The sequence below is a fragment of the Periplaneta americana genome, chromosome 3, assembly GCF_040183065.1.
Source record: "Periplaneta americana isolate PAMFEO1 chromosome 3, P.americana_PAMFEO1_priV1, whole genome shotgun sequence".
In the NCBI taxonomy this organism is placed as follows: domain Eukaryota; kingdom Metazoa; phylum Arthropoda; class Insecta; order Blattodea; family Blattidae; genus Periplaneta; species Periplaneta americana.
The window spans coordinates 142,085,957-142,100,121 of record NC_091119.1 but is presented as its reverse complement, the minus strand read 5'-3'; the positions used below and the strand labels follow the sequence as shown (position 1 = coordinate 142,100,121).

The following is a 14,165-nucleotide window of genomic DNA, read 5'->3' as shown; positions in this document are numbered from 1 at the left end:
ATTCTAAAATTCCAATAGAATAAAACCAAAAACTTTTCCGCGGCATGTTTCCTTAAAAATGACTTGTAACAGTGAAATATTTAACATAAGTAGCTATTTCATATAATATTAACATAGCTAACATCAGGGAGACATTTGAGCAAAAATTGGAACAATATATTTAATATATTGATAACAAAACCATATAGACCTAGGTAAACAATATGTATATGAAATATTCACACACTACTACAAACTGAAGACTGTATATTTTTGGACGATTAATACTTCCCACTCCGCTCGGCTCGGCTTAGCTGTAGCAACAAAAGAATCTACCTGCAATCCCCCCGCACCGATGGCAAGAATACCTCAGGTCCCAGCACTAAACTCGTCGGAGGAAGACAGTATATATTTAAATTAACCAAACATACCTTACCCTCTTCTGCTAGATATACGTTATTTTAATTGATTAGTTTCTTCCGAGATTTTCCTCAGCTGTGAGATTGATGCCGGATGGTCTATGGCGAGTCCTCAGCCTCACTTCATTTCACCCCCTTTGGTCTGATTACCTGGTTGGTTTTTTTTTTCCGAGGTTTTCCCCAACCAAAAGGCAAATGCCGGGTAATCTTTTGGCGAATCCTCGGGCCTCACCTCATCTCACTACATCTCGCCAAAATATTGTACAAAATTGTAAAAAGTTATAGAAAATTGCAAAATTGTAAAATATTATAAAAACTAAAAAATTTTTTTTCAAAAATTGTAATTGTAATTTTGTAAAATTTTGACTTGTTCCATATCTTAAGGCTTCATTTCTCATCTAAGATCTATGAAATATAATAAATGAAATGAAATGAAATGAAAAGAAACATAAAATGTACAGAATATATACAGGGCACCTTGACTTCGATAAGGGTGCATGCTTATCAAGTTTTGTATACATATATGGTCATCAGAATGCTGTGCTGCAGTACTAGGATTGCATAGTTGCAAGTGGCATGGGGATCTCCACATCACCATTGAATATTTCAATATAATTATGTTGCCCATCGAGGTTAGGGTATAGCAGAACAGAGAATGGTGGAGTGGAGTAGAACAGAATAGGTAGATTATGTTTAGTGTAGCTCAAGTATATATACATTACGTAGTTAGCAGCATATACAGAACCATCACCAGTTATATTATGTTATATAATATTACATCTGTTTTTCAATTCGAATTACATTGCATTGCTTTCATTAATTAATTTTTGTCTATTTTTATAGAGTTACACAGTGCTGTAATAAATGGATGGAAGTTTGCAATGGCAGCTGCAGTATGTGAAAACAATGAAATTGAACATGAAGATGCTGATATCAATGATGTGTTCAATTCTATAGCACTGAGTGAGGAACACTTCTCTAAAAAAGGTTTCGAAGAAGGCTTCGAGAAGGGAATTTTGGAAGGAGAAGTGGAAGGATTTCATTTGGGCTACCATCGAGGTGCTGAAGTTGGTGCAGAGATTGGTTATTACAAGGGAGTAGCAGAAACTTTCCTTCTCATTATTGAAAGGAAAAAACATATGCCAGATAAAGCAGTTACTGCTCTTCAGAAAGTTTTAGAACTTATAAATCAGTTTCCAACAACAAACACAGAAGATATTGATATAATTGCTGCTCTTAGCAATGTGAGAGCAAAATACAAGAAAGCTTGTGCTTTGCTTAAAATAGATGGCACTTTTCCAGAGTCAGACAAGTTTTCATTTTAAGTGAAAATTATAGGTATACCAACTTTTGCAGAATGCAGGCTGAAATAACTGCTAAGCTTGAAGAAATTACAAGATACCTGAAACCATTCCTACCCCTTGCTAATTGTCACATGGTGAATTTCATCACACAAGACGTGTGGAAAACTCATGTTCCAGATGCTATCAGGAGAGAGATTGCTTCTGTTAAAGTAGAAATTCTGGATCAAATCTTTGTGGATCATGCAAGTGGTGTACCCGTAAATGAATTGAATGGAGAATTGGGAAGTAGTTGTCCCAACTTTATACATTTTCTGAACAGTGCAAGAAATGCATGTCTTCGTGGATCACCAGGAAGGAGAGTTATTATAACACGATCAGAATTCCAGAAGAAATTGGCAGAATGGGCATATCACGACAACCAGGAGAGCTTACATGTAGAACAGTTCATGACTCGTAAGAAGATGCATGAAGTTGAGGTTATGAGTCAGATGGTGGCTGCATTGGCTGATGTTTCTGGAGCATCGTATGTAGTAGATGTGGGAGGAGGCAAAGGTTATCTTAGCTCCATATTAGCCTTACATCATGGACTGAGAGTGCTGGGAGTTGACTCTTCACAAGTGAATACTCATGGTGCAGCCAAGAGGTCGAAAAAACTCGAGGTAAAGCTAATGTCAGTTAGTACTTTGTTACCATAGGAGGTCATTCACAGTTGGGGAAATTTCAGCCATTGTGGGATGTTGGAGCTCGGGATGTGAGTAATGGTGTTATTGGTTATGTCATAGGTTGGGAAGGTTAAGAGATATGTCATTTAAAATATTTCGAAATTAGGTTTGAATGTAATTCCATATTATTTTTAATCAAGCTGTTATTAGTTATACTGTTTGAAATTTCGGTAATTTCCTAGAAGACGGGCAAAATCCAACATGGCTGATGAAAACTACCAAAAACGTTCTGCCAACTATGAAGTCCAAATGTCACCAAACATCGCAAAATCAAAGATGAAAAATCAAATATATATTCATATTTTTAAAGAACAAGCCCTCCAAAAAAAATGAAAATATGTTTAATTTTTTTGGCGTTTCGTGGCATTCGAACTTCATAGTTGGTAGTACTTTTCTGGCAGTTTTCGTCCGCACTTTACCCCCAAAAATCACTAAAACACAAAACAAAACATAATAATTTATCACCTTATCAAATAAAATTCAATTCTCATTGACGTCTTCATCGACAACCACTTCACTTCCAGTATAAATGACACAGGCTTTAAGGCAATCTAAACTTAAACCATGCAAGCTACAAAGAACTAAACCAACACTTTGTCATACAGTCAACTTTGCATAAATAAACCACGTCTTTACACTAAATTAAATTCTCTTTGAACACTTATTACACCTTAACATCTACAGAAAATTCAGTAAATAATTCCTTTAAACCACAGAAAAACAGTTTTCTCCTCAACATTCAACACAATCCTTATTCACCAGCGAAAGAACTAAACCAAAATCGACACAAAATTTAATCAATAATTTCAGAAACGGTTTCCTTCCTTTCCCTCTTACTTCAAAATTCCAACCTTGTGCACACAAAATAAATTATTGGCACTGGAAAGTGCCTTTTCGTAAGGATGATTATGCGTATTCGACAAATTTAAGACAAATCTACAATGTAACATCACTCACGTCAAACAGCCAAGATCAACTGACAACGTCATTATCCATTCAAAATTAATGAAAATTCTAGAATAAATTACAACTATAACCAATCAAATCGGAAGAAAATCACAAAAATCATAAAATGACAAACTTTCAATACCGGTAGCTTTAGCCATCAGACACAACATAACACCACTCACGTCAAACAACCAAGAACAAGTGATAATGTCATTATCCATTCAAAATTAACGAAAATTTTAGAACAAATGACAACTATAACCAATCAAATTAAAAGAAAATTATGGCGACACCTAGTATAAAAAACCTAGAACTAACATGTAAAAGTCACTAAAAGATCACTAACATTTAACTCTGAAATAAAAAAAGTTGGTAATACTTACTATATTCAACCAAGTGACCGTCTTCTATGAAATTACCGAAATTTCTATAATGATTGTGATGTGAGATTTTTTTAAGTTTTCACTCTGTCTTGGAGAAATTAAGAGTTCACACCTGTGGAGTAACGGTTAGCGCATCTGGCTGCGAAACCAGGTGGCCTGGGTTCGATTCCCGGTCGGGGCAATTTACCTGGTTTTTTTCCTCAACCCAATATGAGCAAATGCTGGGTAACTTTCGGTGCTGGACCCCAGACTCACTTCACCGGCATTATCACCAACTCATTCAGATGCTAAATAACCTAAGATGTTGATAAAATGCCGTAAAATAACCTACTAAAAAAAAAAAAGAAAAAAAAAAAGAAATTAAGAAAAGAACATGGTCAACTGTAAAACGAGTTTACATTCAATATAGCATACAAATTTCGTTTCTGAAATGTATTTTCTAACTTAACATAATCTCCAATACTTCCTTCTTCAAACCATGTGGTCCAATTTAATTTATTACATATTTTAAAACACTTTTTGATAGAAAAATGTATTCTGAAGCAGTATTGAAATTATTAGGTTATTAGAGGGTGCTAGAGGCATGATTACAAAAAAAAAATTATTAATTTTTGCAAAGAGTTCAGTCTTGAATCCTCTTTGGCCAAGACTGTTTCTTTGATAGCTCTAAAATATTCATTCTATCTTCTGAGAAATCACATATATAAAGTAAATTAATAACACAATAATAATAATTACATTTCTACCGAAAACATTTTCATAAAATTGTACATACCAGTAGGCCTATTTACTAATATAGTCCGACCATCGGACCTGTGCCCCCATAAGATATGCGAACTGAACCTTAATTCCTTTTCAGCCTCGGCAATTCATTTCTCTCTCTGTATTCCTATTTATCTCTTTTCTATCCCTCTCTCTTTCTCTCCCCCACTACTCACAATTTCGAGCCTTCTTGCGGGACAGTTTATTTGCACTTGCAGTCCAGTGTTGTCAACTCAACATGAATACTGTAGCACGGAGTGGTGAAAGAAATATTATTAAGCAAGTAATAGCATTTTGCATAAGTCAATCAGCGTCATTAGACCTACTTAAATTAAATTATGAATAAGTAATAATTAACCTTACAGTATTATAAGCAATATTCAAGAGACATGACACTGTTTGACGGAAGTTTAGTAACATCCCTATTCGACAAGGTTCATGGGCTGCTGTTTGACGTAGTGGGAGAGAAACGGGTGGAATGGGTTGAGTAGAGGCGTTAACTTCTCCAAGAACGATGACAGCGCTGAAGGGGCATAGATCTGATGGTCCGACAATATTTGTATATGTGGTATACTTTGTCCTTCAGGGCAACCCTATTTTAGGGGAAGTTTAAAAATTAATTAAGAGCAGACTGCTATATATATAGCCTGCACAGAATGTCAGTTCTTTGGAATGTAGAATTCTCAGACACGTATTCTGTTGGAGGTAATCTGTTCCAATTTCAAAGTTCATTTGTCTTTCGATTTTCCCATGATATTTCCTCATGTAAGTTACAAGTGAAATGCTATTTTGGGGCATCAGGATTGATTCTTTCTATGTGGTCTTTAAATTTTGCTTTTCAATTAATATTATTAATGGATTAGGCTGTACATTTAATATTCTTTAATTTCTTCTTCAAAATGCAACATTTAACTTCTCTCAGCAACAACAAATTTCCAAAATGAAGAACATTTAACCGACATCTTCGGCTGACCCCAAGGATCCAGAATACATAAACATATGAAAGTTTACAATAAACAGTCTATTGCAAGAGATGAAATACTCATAAACGATTATCTTTGTTTTTCTTTTATTGCCCACAATGCTCTATGTTCATACAGACATTAGGTACATAAAATTTGAGATGGATGTTTTTTCTGAAAAATTTCCATCGATTCTAGGTTTTTTGTAATTTCTCTGAAGGTAGACTAGAAAGGCATTCAAAGAAATTGAAGACAATTGAATCGGTTTTTTGAGAAATCCCATAAATCATATTTTATAAAAATTCAGTGTATTGCTAATTCCTGTTCCTCGGTAGCATAGTGGATATAGCGTTGGCCTTCTGCACTCGAGGTTGCAGGTTCGATCCTGGCCCAGGTCGATGGCATTTAAGTGTGCTTAAATGTGACAGGCTCATGTCAGTAGATTTACTGGCATGTAAAAGAACTCCTGCAGGACAAAATTCTGGCACACCAGTGACACTGATATAACCTCTGCAGTTGCGAGCGTCGTTAAATAAACCATAATTTAATTTTCTATGGGGATAAATCTACCATCTTGTAGAAAATGCCTTACGTGAAGCATAACTTCAGTTCTGAAGTGTGCAGTAGAAAATCCTTCCAGAACGCGATTTAAATAGGGAAAACCAAACTTAATAAAAGCTATAGGAAAAGGGGATAATTAGAGCCTCATTTCATCTTCGAACTCAGACTTGAAGACGAAAAATGTATATATGTTGATATTGAAATGAAACATTGCAAATACTTTTTTTTTTCCTTTTTGGAGAATCTAGAAATATTTTGTATTGTAGACTGATACTCAGTTTTAGTCTAGCTAATGTGTTTTGTTTCAGAAACAATGGAGTGGGTTGTGCAGACGAGCAGATATTCTTAAGCAAGGCAATATTCCACCTAAAAGGGGAAAACACTGGAAATCGCGGAGTAATTTGGAAAGTTCTGATGACTGTAAATGTGAAACTACTGAGGATGATGGTGAAACTGCATCAAAGAACCAAACTACAAACGGAACTCTGTACAAACAAGTGACTGCTTTTGTTACACAGCTGACTGACTTGCGAAACTTAGTCAAAGAACAGTTCGAGTGTGAAGACTGCGAGAATCTTGCTCTTGCTGGTCTTCATACCTGCGGAGATCTTGCTGCCACATGTTTACGAATATTTGTTAATAGAGAAGAGTTTAGTTCTCTTTGTAATGTTGGATGCTGTTATCATCTCCTGGAAGAGGAATATGTTCGCAGCCCTTTTTGGACTGATGTGGAACCTCCATTACCTGCTGGAGTGCAGTTTGGATTTCCAATGAGCGAGTTCTTGAATCGACAAGAATTCTCTCTTGGCCGTAATGCAAGAATGCTATCAGCTCAGGCTTTAGACAGAATAGGAGAGAATCATCAGGTATGCTATGTGGATAAATGTAAAAATCTATTACCCATTTCATGACGTATTCCCAAGCTTTCATGTTTGGAAATTGCATTGTGAATGGCAACTTAGTCACAGAATTTGAACTTGAAGGATTGCTAAATGACAGAATTTTGCAGAGCTGTACATATTGGAGCACATCTAGTCCACTGTTATCGACAATTGAGAGATTGGCTTCCCAAGAAGCCAGTTTGCAAGCACAGATCTCAAATTAGATGACATAAGTATTTACCTGAAATTTTAAATGTATGTAAATGTGTAGAATGGGGCGACCTCTAAGTATTATCTTAGTGGTCAAAAAGGAAGTATGTGGAGTTGAGTTTGGAATAACTTCAATTTTTGCTGTAACATTGTGGACTACTGCACTCTAATGTAGGTCTACAGTTCTAATAATTGTGTTAGTACCGTAATTTCCCATAACTATGGTCCAGGCACCCAACTATGGTCCAAATCGCATTATGTACTACTTAGTCCCCCAAGGGTTCGGTGTTTGCCATTTAAGGCGCCACTGTGGTGGAATTATGTTCCCCATAGATGCTTCTATTCATCATTACACGTGGCAATGATATGGATGCTTAACAAAGTCAGTGTGCATTGTTCTATTGAATGTGTGAAGACACAAAATCATTCAGTTTGTGTTTGTCTGTTTTATTAAGCTCTCCTCTGTAGAACTGGTACGTTATAGATATATGATTGTTTGTACAATTAATCCTTGCTATATAGTGTTTACTTTCACGTAATTATTACACTGGCAGAAGTTAAGGACTCTGCGTGAAAAATGTTTAACCTCAAGGCTAGAAGTCGGTCCTCAACTATGTACCACAATTTTTCGTGGACCATAGTTGTATTTCATTTTGAAATATTTGTTTTAATGAAATGTGAACAATCTGAATATTTACTTCTGCAAATACGGTATCTCAGGATATTATAAAACACCATTTAACATCATGGTCCAGTAAATAAAGAAGCAGGATGTTCCAGCATCAGTGGTACTAGCACGAATAATGGTCCGGTAAAACGAAAACTTCAGGGTAGAAGGATCACAACCGTCCCTGTAAGTGACTATGAGAGCGATGAAATTGAATTGGATACAGATTATGATGTTTCCGGTGTACTCTCCATATTTACAGACAGTGAGTTAGATGTGGAAAAGAAGACGAAATCTCTTAAAATAATGCTAAAGGCACATAGTTATATGGTAGTTGCTTATGAGGAGGAATTGTGGCCAGAGAAAGTTTTGTAATTGAAGAACAATGGAGCTGTTGTTTCATGTATAGTAAGAAGTGGCAATTACTGAGGTGGCGAGAAATGGAAGACATTTTATTCTATAGAAAGGAAAACCTAATAAAACAAATTGAAAACCCCAAATGCGTCTCGAAAAAGATCTATTTTCAATTTCAGAATTACAAGAGAAGTGGAGATTCAAAGGATAGAAATAAGCCTACTGAATATAGTTGTCAGTATGGTAAATACACCTTTTAATTATATCCATTGTTTGGCGTTGAAAATAATAGCGCAAGTGATAGTAAAAAAGAGCTTTTTTTTTTTCTCTGGGAAGCAATGTTTTCTTCATTTCATAATGGGTTTTCTGATTCTCACCTCATAAAAAAATTGAGAAACTTTAGGTATTTTTGCCGGTGAGTGTAGTTGTTCATTATTGCAGGAAAATGACTTTCAGATTTCACTTGTTTATTGTGTGTTTATGCAATGTGTACTAATAAAAAGAATCCATGTACTTTTCATTTATTTTTAATATTTCTGTGCTAGATTATGTTTCTACCCTTAAATTAGAAACTCAATGTATTGATTTACGAATAATTACAACTCCAGCTATAATCCATTCATGCTTTCAAGAATGAATATATGAGTGGACCATAGTTGGGCAACTCAGAATACAACTATGTACCAATGCTTATTATTTTTTTAAAACTTGTAATTAAATAATTTCAAACACATATGTCAGTATTTATTTAATATACACTTACAAGAGTCCGAAGCCAAAATTTCACTTAATCTGGATGAATAGTATTGAATATACAAAGAAAAATGTGACAAATGTGGACCATAGTTAGGGGAAACTACGATATACTTTAGAGTAGATGGTTTTTCATAAATGAGACGTCAATTCTGGTAGACCTTGTGAGATTTATGATTTAAAAACGACTCTCAGGGTGCTATTCATAGACATTTCGCTAGCCCGCACTACGAGCATGCTAAACTAGGCCTGGCTATCGACTGGTTACTTGTACAGGATTTATATCATACCATATTTCGCTAACACTGGTTTATGAATACGAAAAACGTTAGTTCGCTGATCATCCACCGGAAGTCCGGGCTAAGAATATCTATGAATATGGCCCTAAGATATTTATAGTAAAGAATTTCTGTAAGTATTCTGTAGCATTCCATTCTTTGTAGAATAATACAGATAACAGATAAGTACTTTAGTACGATTTTTGGCATCTCTCAGTGCAGTCCCTACCCGGAGATCCGATTGAGGTACTATTTTACCTCCGGAGAATTTTACACTGAGGGACTCCATGAATCATAAGCAGTGAAAAATATAGTGGGACTGCGTTGGTGTTAATGCAGCTCATGTGGGTACCTCTTTGTTACTTGTTAGCTTAAACAACAAGTTTAAGCCCCCTCACCACGACAAGGTGAGTACCCATGAGAGGGAGACAGATAACAGATAAACCACCTATGTTTCTCTTTGACACATTAGAGCCAAGTGTATAATGTAATGCTAATTAAATGTAATTGTTTTGCACAGTTGACCAGCGAACCACTCTTCTTTCGAGCCTTGCTTCAAGTTCTGCTTATCAGAAAGTGTGGTGAGCATATTCCTTGGGGTCAGGTTGGTCGGCTTAAATACCAGAACTTTGTTGACTATGTACAGAAAGCCGTGCAGAAACTTCATCTCAGTATTGAAGTAAGTTTCAAGTGAAAAGTAGTTACTTGTATTTATTATCCTGCAGATATAAGTTATTTAATTATTTATGGATTGTAAATTGAGGGCACCATATCGATTGTTAAGGGTACTAGGACGTGAAAATCGGCCAAAAATGTCATTTTTTGTTTTCATTGTTTTCGAATTCTTGAATAAATTCTCTATCCAAAAATATATATATTGTAGGGGTTTCTGGGTTTAAATGCCCTAAAATAGGGAATTTAAAAATGGCGTCGTAGTTGCACGCCCCTTTTTTTAAATGCCCAATTCAACTTATTAAATATGTTATAATTTCTGGGCTATTTATTGGAATATTTTGACCGGGTAAATTCCTTTGCTGTTGTTGGTGCTTCTGGATACTCTGAAACTGCAAAGAGCATAACACAGCCCAGTGGAAAGCACTCCTGTTTTGTTTTGAATAACCTCGTGTAAATTTTGTTGCAAAAAGAATCTTTGTGGTGTTATTTGCATCAGTTTTATTCAGCATTATTAGTGTGTGTGTGTGTGTAGTAAAAATGGGCAGATTAAAGAAGTTTGGCAAAAGAAAACCAGTGTTTAATGGTAATGTAAGTAAAAGCAAACATGATATAAGTGAACATAACCTGTCAGAGCCTAGCTGCAGTAGAGAAGTGCATTCAGTTTCTGCAAGAAAATTGTCTCACATAAAACCAGAGTGTGATGACAACTTTTATTTTAGTGATGAGGGATATTCAAAGGGTTTTATCATTGTGGACATTCAATTATTATCTAATTTGGTGAAGAAAACTGTACAGTGTAAGTATTGTAGTGGCGTCGACTGTGTTGAACTTACAGAAAATAAAAATAGTAGGCGAGGGCTTGCAACTAAACTGTCTGTTGTTTGTAATAAGTGTAAAGAGTCTGCTTCAAGTATGACATCCAATAAGGTAGGGAAAACAAAATGTTATGAAGTAAATTTAAGATTTGTATATGGAATGAGAAGTATTGGCAGAGGCAGGAAGCCAGCACAAACTCTGTGTGGTATAATGGATCTCCCACCACCAACTGCCAAATTTAATTTCTGCACTTCCCAACTGTTGAAATGTCTGGAAGAAGTAGCAAAAAAATCTATGACAAATGCTATAGAAGAAGCAGTGGCTCTAAATGAAAACAGTAGGGACATAACTGCTGCTTTCAATGGGTCCTGGCAGAAGCGAGGCCACACTTCCCTCAATGGTGTCATCACTGCAACTTCACTAGACAATAGGAAAGTAATTGATGTTGAATGTTTGACAAAATTCTGCCATAATTGTAAATCAGACCAGCCGGGACATGTTTGCATGAAAAATTATGATGGCTTCAGTGGTGGGATGGAGAGCGATGGAGTAGTAAAAATTTTTCAGAGGTCTGAGAATTTATATCAGGTCAGGTATGTGAATTACTTAGGAGATGGGGACTCAAAGGTATATAAGAAAGTTGAAGAATTAAATGTTTATGGGAATGTGGAAGTAAGTAAGCTGGAGTGCTGTGGACATGTGCAAAAGAGAATGGGAACAAGACTAAGAAAATTATGTAAAGACATGAAAGGTAAAAAATGTTCTGATGGTAAACCGCTAACAGGGACAGGGCGGCTAACAGATAGTGCAATAGATCAGTTGCAAACCTATTATGGACTGGCCATAAGGAGGAATGCTGGAAAAGATGTAGAAAAAATGAGAAGAGCAGTGTGGGCAATATACTTCCACAAGTATAGCACAGATGAGGAGCCATATCACACGTTATGTCCTCCAGGTACGGATGAAGACTGCTGGTGTGGGTACAATAAAGCTTCAGTCACTGGAAATAAGTATTCCCATCAGCATTCACTGCCTCCAGCTGTGATGGATGAAATAAAACCCATCTTTAGGGACCTGAGCAACCAGGAGCTATTGAAAAAATGCTTACATGGGAATACACAAAACCCTAATGAAAGCTTTAATCATTGTATATGGGAGCGCATCCCAAAAACAGTTTTTGTGGGTTTAAAAACCTTAAAACTGGGTGTATTAGATGCAGTCATCTGTTTTAATGATGGTTGTGCAAGTAGACTAAATGTGTTGGAGAGTTTGGGCATTGAAGTGGGCTCAAATACAAAAACTGCACTTTACACCATTGACAAGAAGCGCTTCGAAGACGGTGAAAAGTTTGCTTTGCAAATGACTAAAGAGGTCAGAACAAGAAAGAGGAATGCCAAAAGGAGGAGAGAGGACCAAGAAACACAGGAGCAGGATGAGTATGGGGCTGGAATGTTCTAGATTGGTGAGTGAAGTACAAAATACACGTTTTCAGTTTTTTGCATTTTCCCGTAAACTTGATTTTTCAAAACTTAGGTACACTTATCTCATAAACTAATGAAGATAGAGTCTTGAAATTTTTGTGGCAGGTACATATTAATTAACTCTTTAAAATGAATGGAGTGGTTTTCTTTTAAACTTCATCATTGAATTTTTAAAAATTCAAATCTAAGGAAAATTTTGGAAAAAAATTATGTTAATAATTTTTTTTTAATTTTTTACACATGTGATGTTTAGTCAAGAAAGTAGTGCATTCATTTTGTCATTTGATATGTTCTTATTGTACCACAAAAAAATTAGAGAGGTCTGACTAAAATTCTATGAGATATGTGTACCTAACTGATGAACCATGCATAAGAATTTATTTTCTAATTACCTTATTTGGGGACATCCTATAAATATTCTATTGGAGATAAGTGATTTAATTTTTCATGAAAAGATAATATAAACATTGTTTAATGCATGGTATAAATCTCATAAACCTGTGACATAGGAATGCTTCAGTAGAGCCTATATGTTATTTGCTAGTTCAAGAGCTAAAATAGGCACTCGTCACGTCCCAGTACCCTTAAGCTACCTTTTTACAATAATGTCTTTTGATGTCGTGTTAATTACAGGTTAGTGAAGATGAAATTGAGGCCCTTCACAGGAACTATTTGAATGAACAGCAGCAGTTACATGTATTTTTCCTTCTGAGACTTTCTCTGGCTCCAGTTATTGAAACAGTTATTCTGTTAGACCGTCTGCTATATTTACACGAAAAGGTAATAAGTATGTTTATGATTTTTGTCGTCTCTTAAAAAATGCATTTGTACTGGGATTTGAACCCACAAACCTCAGATACAGTGACAAGTAAGGTAACTCCTAGACTACCAATAGCATTTGATTCATGTTGAGCATCAGCTTTCATTGTTGGACACCTGGATTAGAATTCCAACAAGTTTAAAGTGGAATTTATGATGGCAAGAGATAATGCTTGTTCAGATTTCTCACAATAATCCTTTTTCTCCTAGCAGGTTATTATTGACATTTTAAAAAATTCAGATTTTATCTGAAGATAAAACATAACATCTGAATTGCGAGGCTTCATGATTGAAGACTGATTGCATATATGTATAAGTAAAAACTGACATTCAATTTTTATTGTTCTTTTTGGCTTTTACGTCCAGAACTAATAATCAGTAAAATAATCTTGTCTTCATGAGGACAATTTTTGTATGAGTACATTTGCCATTGTTAGTGAACAGATGAGACATATACCGCAGCAGTACTACCATAGCCATTTGCAAAGATTTAAAAACTTATAATTTAATATTGAAAAAAATGTTAATAGTTACTACCACAACTTGAAATTATGTTTCTCTTTTTCAGGGTATCCAAGAATCATACTTGGTACAGTTGTTTGACCCTGTCATCTCTCCTAGATGTTACTGTATCATTTCATTGAAAAATCCTCCTGAAAAGACAGTAATTGAGAAAGAAGAGAATGTTCCCTGTTGAAAATTACACTTAATGTTGTTTGACATACACCTGCAATCAAAACCCACATAGAAGAGAAAAGAAATTTATTGTATTCGTAATAAATTGTAATAGCAGAGAAAATAAATAAAACATATTGCAGTACATACAATGTATTTTTAATGGAATTTATGTTCAGTGTATAAGATATAAGAAAGGTAAGCATTGTCACATCATACAAAATTTGTAGTTGTACTTGTGTTATGTCATTATTGGGGCACGGACTTATCTGTATCAACTTGGATTCAATCCCTGGCATCGACTACTGAGATATTTGTGTTGGACAAGATTGTAGGTTGAGTATTCTCTCTTTTTTTGTATCAACCTTACAAATATCATTTCACCAACACACTTCATTTCAACCTACCTTTCTCCTCATTTCATCAAAAGAATACGGAATGCCACGACTAGTCCAAGGGCACCGAGATCCAACGGGTACGGACCGCCGTGACAATGGAACACCAAGGCCAATCCCC

General features: G+C 35.5%; 1 protein-coding gene across 1 annotated transcript; it reads left to right on the top strand.

Moving 5' to 3' along the window:
- Positions 1-1,388: 1,388 nt before the first annotated feature.
- Positions 1,389-13,801, top strand: LOC138696575 (probable methyltransferase-like protein 25). The gene is made up of 5 exons (XM_069821706.1): positions 1,389-2,361; positions 6,349-6,906; positions 9,704-9,862; positions 12,789-12,935; positions 13,543-13,801. Exons 1-5 carry the CDS (start codon positions 1,756-1,758, stop codon positions 13,669-13,671), a joined length of 1,599 nt encoding a protein of 532 aa, XP_069677807.1. The 5' UTR covers positions 1,389-1,755; the 3' UTR covers positions 13,672-13,801.
- Positions 13,802-14,165: the final 364 nt, after the last annotated feature.